General features: G+C 36.6%; 1 protein-coding gene and 1 long non-coding RNA gene across 2 annotated transcripts in view; one reads left to right on the top strand and one right to left on the bottom strand.

Annotated features, from left to right (window-relative positions):
- The window catches only part of LOC107695245 (metalloprotease TIKI2-like), a 59,038-nt gene extending 54,564 nt beyond the window's left edge, over window positions 1-4,474 (top strand). The window contains exons 6-7 of the mRNA XM_016495054.1: window positions 3,386-3,634; window positions 3,737-4,474. Of these exons, the coding sequence (XP_016350540.1) occupies window positions 3,386-3,634; window positions 3,737-3,962 (475 nt within the window). The 3' untranslated portion in view covers window positions 3,963-4,474. The remainder of the gene's footprint in view (window positions 1-3,385; window positions 3,635-3,736) is intronic.
- Window positions 4,475-8,504: 4,030 nt separating this feature from the next.
- Window positions 8,505-10,420, bottom strand: LOC107695228 (uncharacterized). Its single transcript, XR_001634970.1, has 3 exons — window positions 10,260-10,420; window positions 9,512-9,576; window positions 8,505-9,425 (listed from the first exon to the last, which is right to left on the bottom strand). It is a non-coding gene; the product is annotated as an uncharacterized LOC107695228 (long non-coding RNA).
- Between the last annotated feature and the right edge of the window lie 6,694 nt (window positions 10,421-17,114).

Below are 17,114 nucleotides of genomic sequence, written 5' to 3'. Positions count from 1 at the left end.
TGTCTGTCTATAAAAACTAAATCTATCTATCTATCTATCTGTCTGTCTGTCTATCTATTTATAAAAACTAAATCTATCTATCTATCTATCTATCTATCTATCTATCTATCTATCTATCCATCTCTATCTATCTCTATCTCTATCTCTATCTATCCATCTATCTATCTATCTATCTATCTGTAATTCACTGAGAGGATATTTCACTTACTGTGCTAAACTGCAAACAGAGCTATCTATCTATCTATCTGTAATTCACTGAGAGGATATTTCACTTACTGTGCTAAACTGCAAACAGAGCTAAACTTATGCCTATGATCTCCTCCTGCTAACCATGACAGAGTGGGCCAGACCAGCGCTCTGCCAGCTCATGCCTCACAGAGGGGTGCTATACCTGCTCAAACAGAGACAACCCACCTTCATCGTTGGCATACTCATACCATTACTCAACAGGTCTTTAGGGGAGCTGGAAAGAGGTGATCCAAAGGTTGTGTAGGTTGTACTCATTAAATAACTGTTGTAATGGCTCCAACACCCAACAAAGGCACAAATGGAAAAATGAGAATGCCGAGCAATCGAATGGTCCCAGAAAGGTAGTTCAAACTCACAAAGCACCCAACCATCACCACAACTTCCAGCTGATGTCATTTGAAAAACCTCCTTATGCAAATTTTAGGGCAAACATTTTCATTTGGCACACTGTGGCAGTGAAAGTTATAGAGGAAGAGAAAGAGAGTGTGAAGGGTTCTCAGATTGCTGGAGATGATGACAGTGGCTGTGGTAACAAGCTGACAGCTAGATGGACCAGCTGAATGACGGACTGACTGCGGTTTAGAAACACGAACCCTTGCAGCTTTCTTAGGCCCACTCCCTTCAGCTCACTTTCTCTCCACTGTAGAGCGAAAAAACAAGGTGATATGATGGGCAAGTAAAACAACGTCAATGGCAGCCGGACATATGTTTACTAAAAGCTCATGAACCACAAACTCGTGGCCCAAAAACAGTCCTGTAGTGTGTTTGTGGTGCACATATGGGTGATTACGAGATTCAAACCAAACAAAACACTTTGTGGACGTACTAAACACGGCGGGTTGGCCTAACCACAATGAGGCAGTTTGGAATGAAGGACGGTTTATCAAATGTCGTCATGGTTACCCAGTGTGCACGGCTTTGGCTGATGTTTACTGCAATAAAATGCCCCAGTGGGCACTCACCAGCTGGAGGTGACAAGTATAGAGTGGCATAATCTTGGACAATACTACGCCCTACTGGTACACTATGGTAAAGTCTATGTCCAAATGTCTTTAATCTTCAGTTCTTTATTCAAAATTGATGAAACAAATGTCATGGTTATATAATACTATTACTATCATTTAGTTGCAGTATAGGTTGGTATGTAAGCCTAAACTTGGATATCAGTAAGGGAGCTCAAGACTTAATTGAGGTTGTGGTTTTGACCTCACTGGCTCTTTGTAAATTCTTAGCAAGCCGAAAGGTTGATATCAAGCTGTTTGAAGTCCAAAGAAGTCCACACACACTCACACTAAGTCAGAGCTTTTTAAAACACTACTAGGATGTTATCTCCAGTACTTCAAAGGTGTCTCCTGACATTGCCCAGTTCTCAAATAACCTTCATATGTAAAAAGTCCACTATTTTAAATATTAAATATCAACAATTCAGACCAATACAGATATTCTGAGAATTATTTTTATGTCATAAATGCTGATGTTAAAATATGTATTAATAATAAATTTTAATTAAAATAATTTAAAATTAATTAAAAATGTAACAATAAAAGCTCAAATTAATCCCTTTGAATGCTACAACAGAATTTAATTTAGAATACGTCAATATAAAAATTCTGCCTCATATCGATAACTTGAGAGTTGTGTTGTAAATGGTTAATTGTAAAATACTTAATTAACCTAATATTACATAATAATAATTTTAATAAAATTATTTTTTTTAATAAATTAACTAAAAAATGGGGTGTGGGATTTACTTTGAAACCATTTTCACTCACAAATTGCTAGTTAATTTTTAATAAAACACGGCAAGTAACACATTTTACTGCTGCAAAACATCACAACACTATAATGTACATACAATATAAAAATCATTTTGAGATTTGCTCAAATATTAACATTATGAAATTATTAATGTTTTTAAAGATTTGAGTGAGAGTTAAATGACAGCAAAGACTATCTAAATTTAAAATGTGGGGAAATAAGCATGCCAATTAAATATCAAATGTGACCCTGGACCACAAAAGTTAAGTGTCAGTTTTTCAAAACTGAGATTTATACATCATCTGAATAAAGCCGAATAAATAAGCTTTCCATTGATGTGTGGTTTGTTGGGATAGGACAATATTTAGCCGAGATACAACTATTTGAATATCTGGAATCTGAGGGTGCAAAAAAATCAAAATATTGAGAAAATCTATAATCCATATTGTTAGATTTTTTTTTAATTATTACTTGGGTTCATGCATAAACATACCCAGTCACACATTACAAACATTAAAGCTATCCCATTTTTTCCTTTTAACATTGTGACATACTGTCCATTTTTGCTACTTCTGGCTTTCGTGAACATAACTGTTTTTACATAAACAAATAGACACACTGTAACACACTAAACTCAGTTGTGTATTTCAGATGCATCACATCCCATAACCTCATCATCTGCAGAGAAACTGCCACTCAATCACACCAAAATCGGAGAAGCCAGGATTTTGAAGATATCATCACATCTATTTTCTTTCTATTTTGTTTTACTTTTTTATGTATTTATTCATGTTCACTGTCAATTGTCATTTATTAATGTATCCAGCTAATAACTGTTGTTATGAGCACTGACATGTTTGCTACAAGTTCACATCAATAAAAAAGTACCTAATTCAAACAACAGGCTGTTGTTGTTTTAATGTAAAACCCTAATAGAGGCTACAAGATATTATAAGACCAGGCAGACAGTATTATAATAAATATTAATAAATATTTTATACAATAATATTATTAATACTAATATTAATGATATAAATGTAGTAATATACCAATAATATTCAAAGTAAACATTATCTTCATTATATCATTAAAAAGATTATTTAGAATAGCATTAAGGTCCTACATAGCAATGGTTCTTTATAGAACCTTATAAAAAGGGTTCTATATAGCACCAAAAAGAGTTCTGCTATTGTTACAAGCTGAAGAACCTTTTTCTGGAACTGTTTAGAACCATTTTTCTTAAGAGTGTATAATAATCTCTAATATCATGCATCCTTCATTTTAAGCACATATATAATGATCAACTACTCATGTTTTCACAATTTCACATTAAACTTTTGCCTCCCACAAGTTTAATAACTTCCATGTGCTCTCACAGAAGGAACTGGTCTGAGGTGGAGGGGACTACTATGAATCCCACTGAAGGCAGTTCTGAGTCAGTGACGGAATGGACATCAGAACCTCCTGAGCTAGAGGAGATCAGCCAGGAAGAACTCTCCCACATGCTGCTGCCAGACAGTCTCAGCCAGCTAGAGGAGTTTGGCCGCTACAAGCGCCCCCATAAAACCCATCATGCACACAGTCGACCACGGCTGTTCAGTGACCTGTGGGTGCGTATAGGAGACAGGTGAGGACACAATGCATGCCACAAACCACATTTCCACAACAGGGAACTCAAAGCTGATTTTAACTAACAAAATCCACATTTTTGTTTCCATGTTGACTGCAGCACGACTCCAAACCCGTATATAAGGATAACCAATGGTTATGTGACAGTGGAACCTCCTCAAACACGACAGGAACAACAGCAAAGACGAACGCCGCTCCGAGACAGACTGAAGCCCCCCAGCCAGCCCACAAACCCCAGCGCACTTGACTCCTCTGCTCCAAACACAACATATGCACTGAGTTGCCTTTTGGCCTGTCTCATTTCACAACTGCTTTTCACTTCCTGAAGAGGGAAATGGATCTCTTGGAAGCTCACAAACCAACTCAATCAGAATTTTATCTGAGTGACTTTGCCTGTGGTAAAAATAAATGGCAGTGAAGTACATTTAGGTACTGCTTAGATCAATTTTGGGTGTCTGCCTACAGTAAATTAGTTGCCGCAGTATGTAACAGTAGATGTGTGTGTGTGATTTCTAATTGTTACATCTGGCAGAATGGTAGTCTGTAAGAATAACAATAAGAGAAAAACAAGAACATTTTGTTATACTTCGGCAATGACTCTGCCCAGAGTTGATTTATAGAAATCAGCTAAGATTGTACCTTGTTATGTGAATACCCACATGACTGTTCCCTATTGCTCTATCAGAGCAGACAGCAAAATATGAATGTGCATTTTTTTCTAATAAATTAAATGGGGCAAAAGAAACTATACCAAAATTATCAATATGACATAAAGGTTAAACACCTAAATTATATAATAGAGTCATTATGTGATATGGTCACTGACAGATAACTTAAATAGGCCTAGTTCACAGAGATGACATTTATATTTTGTAAATTGTGCATTTGTTCATACAGAAATTTTATATTTATTATTTCATGAAGAGTATATTTTCATGCATTTTTCAAGTATTAAAATATATATAGTTATGTAAACAAACTTGACTTGTCCTGTCCATTGATATTTTGCAGTGTTGCTGAGAAATCAACGCATACTGCCCTCTACTGGCACTCAAAACATATCATTTTATTTTTATAGTAATAATTATTACATACTTATATATAATAATTAGTATTATATAATTATATAATACTATATAATTATATATAATTATTCACCCAAAAATTTAAATATTATCATTTTGGCATTACTCACCCTCATGCAGTTCCAACGTAATATTATTTTCTTCTTCCTTCAAACATGAACGGAGATGACAGGCAGAATATCCTTAGGCAGTTTTTCCATGCAATAAAAGCAGACAGTGATTTTCAGTGACAAAAAAAAAAAAAAAAGTATTATAAAAGTAATCCATGACAGGTGACCAATATTCTTCTGAATCCAATATCGTTCGCTGTCGTGCTCAAATGACGCCTTTAGACACGCCTACTCTTTAAAATCTTTCTTCTCGTAGATTGGCATTTAAATTAGTATTACGCTTTCTTGTATTGAAAAGCTGTCTATCCCCTTTCTGTTTCAAGAATGGAAATTCTGGGTTGGAATGCCGTAAGTAAATAATGAAAACATTTTAATTTTTGGATAAACTTTCCCTTTACCGTCATTTATTGTAATCGCCACTAGGTGGCAGACAACCCCTTTGTAACTGAATGTACCTTGAGAAATTGGTTGCAGTCTAATCAATAACCTTCAGAAATACGTTTCAGAAGATGAATGGTGTGTCTACGTTCAATAATCCTGGGTTAAAAATGATTCTCTAATCTTTATATAACAACATAATTTTAAGTTGCTATAATGAAGAATTCTGATATAAAAGATAAAAGCTATCACAGTATTCTGTAAGAAAAGGCAAAAACAATAACCATCCTTCTCATGCTTTCATCTTTGGAACTTCTTTCTCAACTTAAAGAAACTGAAATCACTGACAAATGCTTAATATTAAATTATTTGAAACGCTATATGTTTCATTACAATATGTTTCAATAAATATAATGGAAATAAAACAAATAGTTTACCATCAAATTTATACATTTCACGGTCTCATCTTTCTAGAATGCATTTTTTATGTAATTATTTATTCTGCACAATTGTAAATATGTTTGTCCTTCTAGTGAAATGCTGCAATTGGGTGAAGTTTAAACACTTACAACTTCACATCTCAAGAATGAAATAAAATCATTTAAGCAAAGCTTCAATTTTATGCATTTCATTTATATATATATTCTCCTCCTGCCGCTCTTCTTCAAAGTACGTCCCTCATCCAGGCAAAGAGGAACAAGTTTTAAAATAAACAGCTATTTCGCCCCTTAAGCCAAGACAGGACAATGTTTGCCTTTGCTAAAATACCATTTTCCCTGGGCTTTGGGGTGTTATTTGAGGGAGTAGGGGTCCTGACAGGCTGTGACCCCTCCCTGGGCTTGGGGACAGAACACCCACTGCATATTAATAAAAGATTACTAGGGAAAATCAATGTCTGAGCAAACTCATTAAAATGCCACTTCATCTTAAATGATTTCTGTTCTTTACCTCCACTCTGTGTCTCTCTCTTTCTCCCCCAGTTGCTTTTCCCTAGCGGTAATTACTTTCACAAGTCGTTTTCTGCCCTTTGAGTTGCACCGTTTCACAAATGAAGGTTAAGTTTGTTTAACCGTGCTGGATTTGCTATCCATGTTAAAGCATATAATGTGGAAGGCATGACTTTGCCCACACACCTCCAGGACCCCCTCAGATTTAAAGCCCCCCTTTGCATGGTCATATGGTCCAAGGTTAAGGCCCATCTTGGGTAGACCAAGATGGAGTGGTTTCAGCATCTTGTCTAGGCTACACACTGGGGAGATGCTGAGGATTGTTAACAATTCATATTATAGGCCTATTGTATTTACAAAACTTATCCTTTATCTGTGTATTTTTGTTTGGGGCCCTCAAATGCTTTCTGGAAATATATCTAGCAGTTCTAATTGAGTAGCGAAAGATAAAGCATGCACACAATGGTTATCAACTCAAGGTCTTTTTTAAAATATAACACTACAAGTTCAGGCTTATATTCCAATTGATCAATAAAATTTCAGGGACATGTTTCTGAAACACACATAACAAGAGGGGACTTTGTTGCTTATATTAGGGACTGCTACTGGAAGGACTTTCTTAAGAGATCACGAGGTATAAAGGACAATTTATTATTTCAAATAAGTGCTATTATTTCAGTTCCTTCAAAAGGAACGTCTGGGAAAACGCATTAGTGCATCAATATTCACCTTGAAAAAAATACAGCTCTCCCCATTGTACAAAATGTTGATAATATTGGTCTAATACAAAATATTTTGTTGTTCTATAATGTGACAATGTCACAGTGTTTCCGTTGAGGTTAGTTTGCCTTTGTGTGGGTGTCAGACAATAAAGCAGGAGCCATGCATGGATAAACCACCATTCACTGTCTTAATGCAATATCCTTTGTAATGCTTTGTAATCCTAAAAGAATTACTCTCTGGAGTAATAGCTTATGATAAACAACATGTTGGCTACATAATATGTAAATATAGAATTTAACTGCTTGTAATACAGTTTTGTTACTTTTAAATTGATTAATTATGTTTACATATACAAGGAAATTTAACCAATTTGAAATTACATCACTAGACAGTAAGGTGTCTAATTTAATAATAATAATAATAATAATAATAATAATAATAATATATTCAGGAAAAATGTTTTTAGGTAAGAAAGTTTAATATGTCGCTTATAATTTTAGTTATGAATAGTAAATTACATAAAAATGTGTCATTTAAATCGCCAGGTTCTGTTAATTTATTTCATATATCCGCATACGGTTTTCATGTAGGCTATATTTAAATAAATAAATAGACTAGAAATATTATATCTGACCAGGCAATTTTTTTTAAGATGATGGGAGATCCCATTATTATTCTTTTAAAATAAAAGAAAAAAAAATGTTATGTCCATGTTTTCTATTATGTTTCAACTAAATATGGAGATATCAACGTTTGAAATACAAAAATAGAAAGAAAAAAAAAACATCACAAGTTACAGAAATGTAAACAAAATGTGTTAAAACAGACACTGTAATATACAGGATCGGTTTGCATTAAATATGCTAACCCGATCTCATGAAAGTGCGTATAAATAGCACGCCAAATGTAGATGCGTATATCATATGTACGCGAAAACTGCGTATCATATGCACGCCAACAAATTTCGTATCATATGCACGCGAAAACTGCTATTATATACGCGCCAAAGTCCATTTTTGCGTATCAATACGAGTTTTCGTTTATATGCATTTTCGTAAGACCGGGCTGAATATGCAGTAAGCTCCTTGTCGCTATGGCGTGCAAATATTTTGCTACACAGGCAGGAAGTGTTTCTATAGGGAAAGAGAATGAGAGCAAATTAAGAAAGGGTGAGTATGTCGTGGTTTACAGGGTTTCTCGACGTTTCATTATTCGTGAACAAGGAGCACTTGCGCTCTCTTTGATGCCGACTGCAGCTTGAGAGAGTGCACTCAAAAACAGACGCTAACAAATTTATTCTAAATAAATAAATTAATAAATAAAATAATTGGAAATATCGAGAGAGAGAAGAGGGGGGAAAGTAGTGGTAAGTTTCACTGACACGCACGCGGGATCCCAGGCTTTGAGGCTCCAGTGATGACAATCACCACATAATGATGTCTGATAATTACATACACATGAAAGCTTGTCTACTGAGGCAGCTAGATGGTAAAAATAGAGAAACAAATATGATTTTATCCAAAGATACATTCTCATTAATAAATACTAATTCTGATAAACATATTTGATTCTTTTTATTGACTACAAAGCAACAGAAGGCATCATTTGACAACAAAATGGTCCAGAGTAAAAGGGTTTACAGATCAACAAGCACTGTTCACATTGAATAATGGCAGTGTTCATAAACAGAGATTAGGTGGTTTGTAAAAAACAAAACTGAAAAAATAAACCAGGTTTTTGCAGACTATCCACTGTTGACATAGATCAAATAAAATCCATGTTCTGATTTGTACTGGAGTTTTATGTTTAGGAGATTTATGTCACTCGCTGCCTTCATTTCATCATCTGTGAGCAGACTTGAAAAAAATTAAAGGTGCAGGGACTCATCAAACTGAGTGTAATTATTTATATCAGTGTAATTTTCCAGATATCCAACAGATCCATAAGTACGTAAATTCCCATTTTATCTCTTGAGCCATAAAATAATTATTTTCCTTTTTTTAAGGTGGGTGGAGGAGAGGAATGGATTGGGGTGGATTTGGAAGTGAGTAGACAGAGAGTGAAAGAAAAAAGGGATGTGTTTGACCATCAGCGTTTACTTCTTAGTCAGACATCAAGGCATACAAACACACACCTTAGCCTTCATCTCCCCAAGGAGTTTGCTCGAGGTCATAGGGAAGGTGGAGGTCAAATGGGCCTGGGTTAAATTTGATCAAACAGTGCTATAGGGGGTGTATGTGTGAGTGTGTTTGTGAGGCTATTGTCTGCTAACTGATGCTAAATGCTCACTATGCAAACACACACACACACACACACACACAGGCACATACAGATATTCACACACATACATATGCAAATTCTAAGATTAAGTGATGAGAAGCATGCACAGATAAGCGATCAAATATTTTCCCCTCAGTCAGTCTCGAAACACCTATTTGAAATGTCACAGAAAGTGCTGCAGGGTGCGGTCCACACCATGGAAACAGCATAGCTTGATTTGAAGATGTAGAAATACACAATGAATGCATTTGTCCTTAACTGAGACCCTGGAGATAAACAAGGTAATAGGCCTTAGACACACTCTGATGGAGAACCTGGAGACTAACTTGGAATGGATTTAATTTGAACTCACTGGCTCCATTAAGACCTTTATCATCTCCCCCAGGTGTATCCAGGTAACCCCAAGGCCGACATGCTCTTAAATCCGAGACAGTCAAGGTAACAGGTAATTGCAGTGCTGCCTCGTAAAAACATCCTGTTTGCCAAAGACTGATAGCCTCCATTTAAAACTAGAGGACATGGAACTGCAGCTGGATTCATTTTCTCCAAAACATCAAGATGTTTCGTCTTATTTTCACATTATTTCCTGTTCTTTCATTCTCATTCACTTTCATTTGGTTCACTTCAATTTCTCTATAGGTAAACATTATGTCTCTCTCTTTAAATATTTGATTGGACATGATAAGAGCAGGTATAATAACTAAGAACTTAATGTGGTCAAAGGCCACCAGCCAGGTGTAAAATGAGCAAACAGCCCTGACAAACGTACACACACACACACACACACCATATTCAAATAGTCACAGTATTGTTACATATGTTGAGAAAACACAGCCGCTGAAATAAACCTTCATAACCATACACCCAGAGCAGCTACCTGACAATAGCACATTAACACTGTTGGCACACATAGCCTACATATACACACAATGACAACAGGTTCCTGTTTACTGCTGGCTTTGCTCACAGTCTATTTTCTCACCTTCAACAATCACATGTTTATTTCCATCTGTAAACAAGCAACTGCACAAGCAAAATAGGAGCCATTGACACCAATAGCATAATACTCTATTTGTGTGTGTGTGTGCATTGCTTTTCACCTCCCACACACTCTCCATCTCTCTCCCCGTTTCACTCTCCCTTGCTCTTCTGGTGTGATTTTGCTCCTCTGATCTTGGCATTATAAATTCATTGTGCACAGCTTGTGCTTGTAAGCTTGATTGAAGTGACGGGCTCTGATTCCTCCGGCTTGCTGACTGGAGGGTGCTATAGCAAATGGCCCGATGGCACTGTTTGGATAACACTGACCTCTCTCCCCTGCCACCGCGCGCGCCTAAGTGAGCGGTTTTATAGGACTCTGGCGCTCATAAGTGGAAGGGCAAAAAAAGAAAAAAAAGGAGGCAATTTGATCAATTCAGAACTGGAGAGAGGAAAAAGATCTGGGCGATGGTTTCGGAGCACATTGTAATTCCCACCTGCCCCCTTTTCCTGTGAACAAAAGTGATAGCTATCAAACTCGATTGCTGAGAAGAACACAAGAGCCAAGCGCCTGATCTGCATTCTAGAAGCGCCGTTACCAGGGCGACGTACTGTATGTGGCGGGGAAAACACTCGCGCCACTCCTTAGAAATGGATATTCAGGTCTTTTGTGCCATGTCATAATTGTATTTATCAAACCAATCGAGGTCGCACGGCCACTCACGCAGTGTGCCACATATGGGCAGCAGAGTGCCAATGGGTTTAAATTTAGCAATGAGTGTTGATCAAAGACAGTGAGATTAATTGAAGGGCGAGCCTAGGTTTGCATAAAGAGGTGTGTGTGGGTCGTTAGGATGAGTAGATTCCCTGTGACGGTCTTCAACAGCTTTTCACTTTAAGCGAGGCCTCGAAGTTACTCGTCTATCGCAAACCTTTTTAACGATTATTTCGTGTTAGTTTAGATACTAGTTCGTTTTAGGGAATAAACGTAAAAACGGCCTGCCATAATCTCAGTGTCCTTTTGCTTAAGTGCAGTTTTTATGACATAAATCGCAGAGTCTGTCTCTTAGTTGTCTTTTTAAAATAATCATCTTTGCTGTTATGCAACATCGTACACACAAAAGTCCGTTAAAAGTTATGAGGATCGCATTTATGGCTTGTCCCTAGCGGACGCTCGTAAAATATTGTAACTCTCACATGACAGGTGCTTTTAGCACAGCGCTATTAAACCTGTTAACTGGGAGGAGCTTGACGTATCCTGAGAATTCTCCGAGAGCAGACTTTCAAACTAGAACGTTGTTGTTGTGATTTAATTAAAACGACGGATCCCTCCCCATTGATCAAGAGGCAGGGAGGTAAAGGAGAGGGAATTCAAGTAGGTTTAGCGATTTGACAGTGTGCTGGAGTCAGCTCAATTTCCAGCAACACCTCCGTCCACGCACGCACGCACACGCACACGCACACACGCACACACACACACGCACACACACACACACACACACACACACACACACACACACAAGGATAGATGGACAGATGGATGTATGAGTGCATAGTTAGATTTGGTAGGATAATTAATTTTTTATCATTTAGTGGATTAGCATATTATTTCTATGAAGGATGGTGAAAATATTTGCTTTTAACTTTTAGCACTGACATTGATTAATGGCGCTAAATAGATTTTATCAAATAAAGGGTTAATTTAGTAGGCTATAAAATCTTCGATATTTTCTATTTATCTTTTTAATCCCCAAAATGAAATGACTTCTGTAATATAACGATACAAATTTATAACTGACTAATAAAAATATAAGCGGATATGTGTCACATATTCATAGGTCATGTGCAGGGGCGTCTTAAGATAACCAGCTGGTTATTTAACCGTCTTTCCTGACAATTATTTATGTCGAATTTCGAATTTTTCTTGTTGACATGCCAGTTACCATTTACAACACTGTTCTGCTTAAAATAAGTGAATATGCAAATTCACTCTTTGCCAGAAGGTGGCGCTTATGCAACAGCAGAATTATAGCCTTTACATAAGTAAACACTACGTTATTACAGGCATTATAAGGAGATAATATGAAAAGAAAATGCCATCAAAACTTTCCTGGCCGAAATGTGAGTTCACATGTATGATTTAAACACCATAAATTACACAAAATATTCATTATTCATCATTATCGAAACTATCACTTGGCAAGATGTCATAAATGTAGGCTATTTCGTGGTTGCTAACTGCGTTTTTATTTTGAAACATGCCTGCTACGCACATGTCTTGGCGTGCATATGATACGCAGTTTTGGCTTACATATAATACGCACCTACCCCACAGCCCTAATCAGGGCCGCTGCTGGCCAAATGGGTGCCCTAAGCAGAATAGTATTGTTGTGCCCCCTCCCTCAAAAAAAAAAAAAAACACCTACTATAAGGGGTCAAAATAGAACATTGATCAAATATAAAGGTAAATAAATAAATTGCAATTCAATTGTATTATTTATAAATTACAATTGTAGCTCTAGACAGCTACCTATGGCTATGATTTTATTAATACAGTTGTCTGATTAATTTTATGGTTTCAAGCATTCAGAAATCATACAAAATAAAATTAAGCAGTTTTACTACGATAAAACCGTGGTTAATTTTGGTAAGGGTTGTGATGTCCACATATTTTTGTTGAATAAATTAAAGAGGCTGTAGCATTTCTATTGCAAAAAGGTGGCCAAAATTAAAAATTAAATGGATATTTGAATTAAATGTTTGGTCAATATTAAACAAGGATTTGATCGTCCTGTAAGTGTAACAACAGCAATTATCAGGCCTTTTGTGCCCTTTGCAATGTTTGTAATAATGTAAATTTTGTGTTACTTTATGTATTTTAACAGTGTTATTCAATGAAACCATATTTGAACCATAGGCCTATACCATATATTGCCTCGTAAATGTTTAGATTTTTATTTATGTATATGTATATGTTAATATTAATAGGCTATAGAACGAACGTTTATTTATTTATTTTTAGCAACTGGGATGGTGCCCCCCTGGGAAAATCAGAGTGAACAGTAGTCCAAATAGAAATAGAAACTCGTGGTATTTATATGCACATTCATGAGATCGGGTTAGAATATCGGTGGAACACACCGACTATGCAGACTGTGTGGGGGAAACCTAATCTGAACTATACACTACATATAGCTACAAGCAGGGCGTCTCTGAAAACGAGTCTTTTTTTACAGAATGCTGCAAACTCCCATATATACAAATTATTCAAAAAATATAATGTACATGCAGCCAGTAGGCCCCTGGGCTTCAGCCCGTTGAAGCCCGTGCGTGAGTGCGCCCCTGCTCATGTGGGTTTATTTTCTTGCTGCAAGAACCCAGAACTTCATTAGAATTCGAGGTGTGTCCCGGGAACTAGGCGGGCGTTGCATTGTAGGCCTATTTGGTGGTCACTAGGAGGCGCTGTTAAACACAGCTTTGTCCCATTCTTCACCACCAAAACTGAAATCATCTACAGGACAGGCGATTTATCCACCGCGATAACAAAACAACCAAGATGGATGAAATGCTTTACAGTGGCTTAAATATAAAATTACAAATTATACATCCAACGTACTTTAAACCTGAAAAATTATTTACAGAGAGACATTAATTGTGCTTTATAATACACAAAGGCCTACAAGTGACTGATCTACAAGCTCCACCACACTCTGCTGGAATAAGTGTTGGAATTACTTATTTGAACCGTTTTAGTGTTGAATGAAGCTGTTTTTTGCAGTCCATCACAGATCTGGAAACCCACCGTAAGCTGTAATTTTGTATATCTGGACCACAAATTAATAATAATAATTAAATAATAACAATAAAAAAAAACTGCTAATAAAATAACGTTTTAGGGAAGGGAAAACAAAATAATTTGAGATGCACAGCATTAACATATTAAGAATATGACTTGATCTATATTTCTGTTTAATTATATTTTGATTTATATTTCTTCTTGATTTATATCTCTTGTCTTTCTGTATACAAGTATAGGCCTATAAGCATTTCCTCAGAATGCATAATAATAAATAGGCCTACAAATAGCCTACAATATTCTAAATCCATCGAATAGTATTTTTAGCAACTACAAACTATAGCAGGTGAATAAAGTTTAAGTCAATATTTTGGATTTGGTGTGCCGGTTGACCGAAATTAAACTCGGCAGACTCATGTGAAAATAATACGGGAGGCTCAGAAGAGATCGAAGTAGGTGAAGAAAACCAAGTGATTCAAGAATTTTCACGCCGTTCTATAGAAATGTCTTAATACCAGTGAAGGACATTGTCCTCCTGGTCTCTACTTAGCGTCGATATTTCAATGGAATGCAAATCTAGGGGTCTACAGGGCTTGCTATGGGTGATCCATTGATTTGGGATGAATACAGTGACTACTTTCAACCCCTTCACAGCTATTAGGCCTAATAGAAAAACATAAAATAAAGGGAAGAAAAAGAAGAAGGGATCCGCACAAATGGTGCGAATTGCTCGCCTCCTCCAAGCCCTCTCCAACAGTTTGGCCAGCAATTTGCATTCCTTTGTACGACAACTTGTAATCCTCCCCTCAGCATGCCAAGAAACACATAACAGATTTATTGTCCCAGTCAACAAATCGTTTAGGTCATCCCAAACCTATTACAGCCTAATGCAGCGAGAGAGAGCCTCCAGACCCAGATCTCCCCTCGGTCTCATCACACGAACCAGTGGTTTCCAAACACCGATGAGGAGCCCAGAGCACGGCCGCTTTGTTGAGACCCCAATCTATTCATGCCAAATACACTTCTGAGGACTAAACCACTTCTCGAGGTGGGCTGGAAGGGCAATGAACACGGCGGATTCTCAGGCCTGGCTGCCCTTCTATTGCTGAGGAGAGAAAGCTCAATATGCCAGCTGGAACAATTATTTTAAAATGTTTGATATATTTATTAAATACCTAATTAAACAAACAAATACACAGATAGATAGATAGATAGATAGATAGATAGATAGATAGATAGTCAAAACATTGCGAACAGTCCAAATAGAAATCAAATTATTGTTCTGCCAGAATGCCTAATTGACCCGTGTCTGTTCAGGACGGTAATAGTAGCAAGAGCACGTCCTCAAGAAACGGCGCTGAGACGTGTGTTAGTTTTGCGTGCAAGGCTGTTAGTGCAGAGAGAGAAAGAGAAAAGAGGAGACTAGAGCCCATCTGCTTGCCTTTGTGTCGCACAATCCAAGACTCCAATGAGGGGTCATCTGAAGAAGAGAGGGATCGCCCGCGGAGAGAACCACAGAAAAACCAAACACGTCTTTGATTCCATTCGTTTTGTTTGGAAACACACATTGATTTAATTCTCGCTTTTTTCCCTGTTCCTTTCTCCAGGTAAAAAGAAGCACTACTCGGTTCTTTCTACCATGACAAATAGACTGCTCAATAAAGGCTCTCTCTCTCTCACACACACACACACAAACAAAACAGTCGAGTACAGAGGTCACTATAAACAGCCTATGTAAATAAATAGGCATCAGTTATATAATTACAAATATGAAACACAATCAGTTAAAAAAATATATATAAATATAATAGTAAATAATAATATCAACTTTTTAATGATCTGATTACTTCCTATAGTGAAATCTCATTTGATCTAAGTAGGGTTATGTCTAATTTTGGTAAGGAAGCAGCAATTATGTGGTGATTACAACAATATTACAGCAATAAAGCGTTAGGCTTGTAGAATAAATTGCGGGATTAGATTCCATTCGAACGCTGTCTCTTGCCAAGCTTCGGTCCACCGGACTTCTGTCCTACTGCTGTTTAACGGAAAGGCGTGATGTATTATTGTTTAGATGTTTTTGAATAACGCGACAGAACCCCAAACAACACACACATACATACAACTTCACTGCTTGTGAAATAAGACACAATGTACACAGGGGCTATGCAGGCCTGTGCAGCAGCCAAAATCCAGATTTGTGTAATGCCGATTCACTCTGATTTTAATTGTGCGTTTCCTTCCTCACACTAAAATGTCATCTTCTCCAGTTGATTGCATTACATGACATCATTCAGGGAGCATGAAACTGATGAAACGTCGACGGCATCTCCAGCTCAATTCGGTGTTAATTCGGCCTGGAACCAAAGTTAAAACATATGTTCGTTTGTGGGGTTTATTTCTCAGAGCGGCTTATGGATGGTTCTGACGATTTTGTATATATATATATATATATATACAGTTACTCGATAGACAATTTATTGTTCCAACTTGTAACAGCGAATTTAAGGACTAAAAAAAAGAACAGAAACTTGATGTACACTACTGCATATCATTACCACAGTTGTTAATAATAATAAACAATGTGCTGCTATTATTATTATTATTATTATTAACAACTGTGGTAATGGGGCATTTGAATTATTCCTGGCTTCTTGTTTTCAATAATCGTCCTTAGATAAGTTAGTGGTCTTTTCCTATAAATATAAATTTACCTCGATAATTTAGACGATTATGGTATATATGTAAAGTTTTATAATTACATTAAACGTTTTAGAGTAAATAATAATTTTATTATTATTGTTAGCCTATTATTAGTAGTAGTAGGCCTAGTGAAAGTAGCAACAATAATCAGTGCCTAAATGTTGCATAGTTTATGGAAATTAAATTGTCTTCACAACCCATCCAAAATCTGCAAGTAGGCTACTGCCTTCTATTATTAATTTATCTTTGTCAAATTAAATTTTCCGTCTTTATGTGTCAACTCCAATAAACCGTGGGTTTTCAGGAGCGTGTTTGTAAGTTGTGCTTGGCAAGGGATTGTGGAGCCTTTCACGATCTGACTTTCTTGAGTTTCAAAGACTTTATTTATTCATTTATTTTATCCACAATCATTTTTTTCTTCCCCGGACAGTCTGTAAAATATTGAGACAAGCTGAGAACTAGTATTACATTTATGTCC

The sequence above is a fragment of the Sinocyclocheilus anshuiensis genome, unplaced genomic scaffold (assembly GCF_001515605.1).
Source record: "Sinocyclocheilus anshuiensis isolate Anshui unplaced genomic scaffold, SAMN03320099.WGS_v1.1 scaffold122, whole genome shotgun sequence".
In the NCBI taxonomy this organism is placed as follows: domain Eukaryota; kingdom Metazoa; phylum Chordata; class Actinopteri; order Cypriniformes; family Cyprinidae; genus Sinocyclocheilus; species Sinocyclocheilus anshuiensis.
Note: the sequence above shows the minus strand (reverse complement) of the source record. Positions and strands in the feature narration are given on the sequence as shown.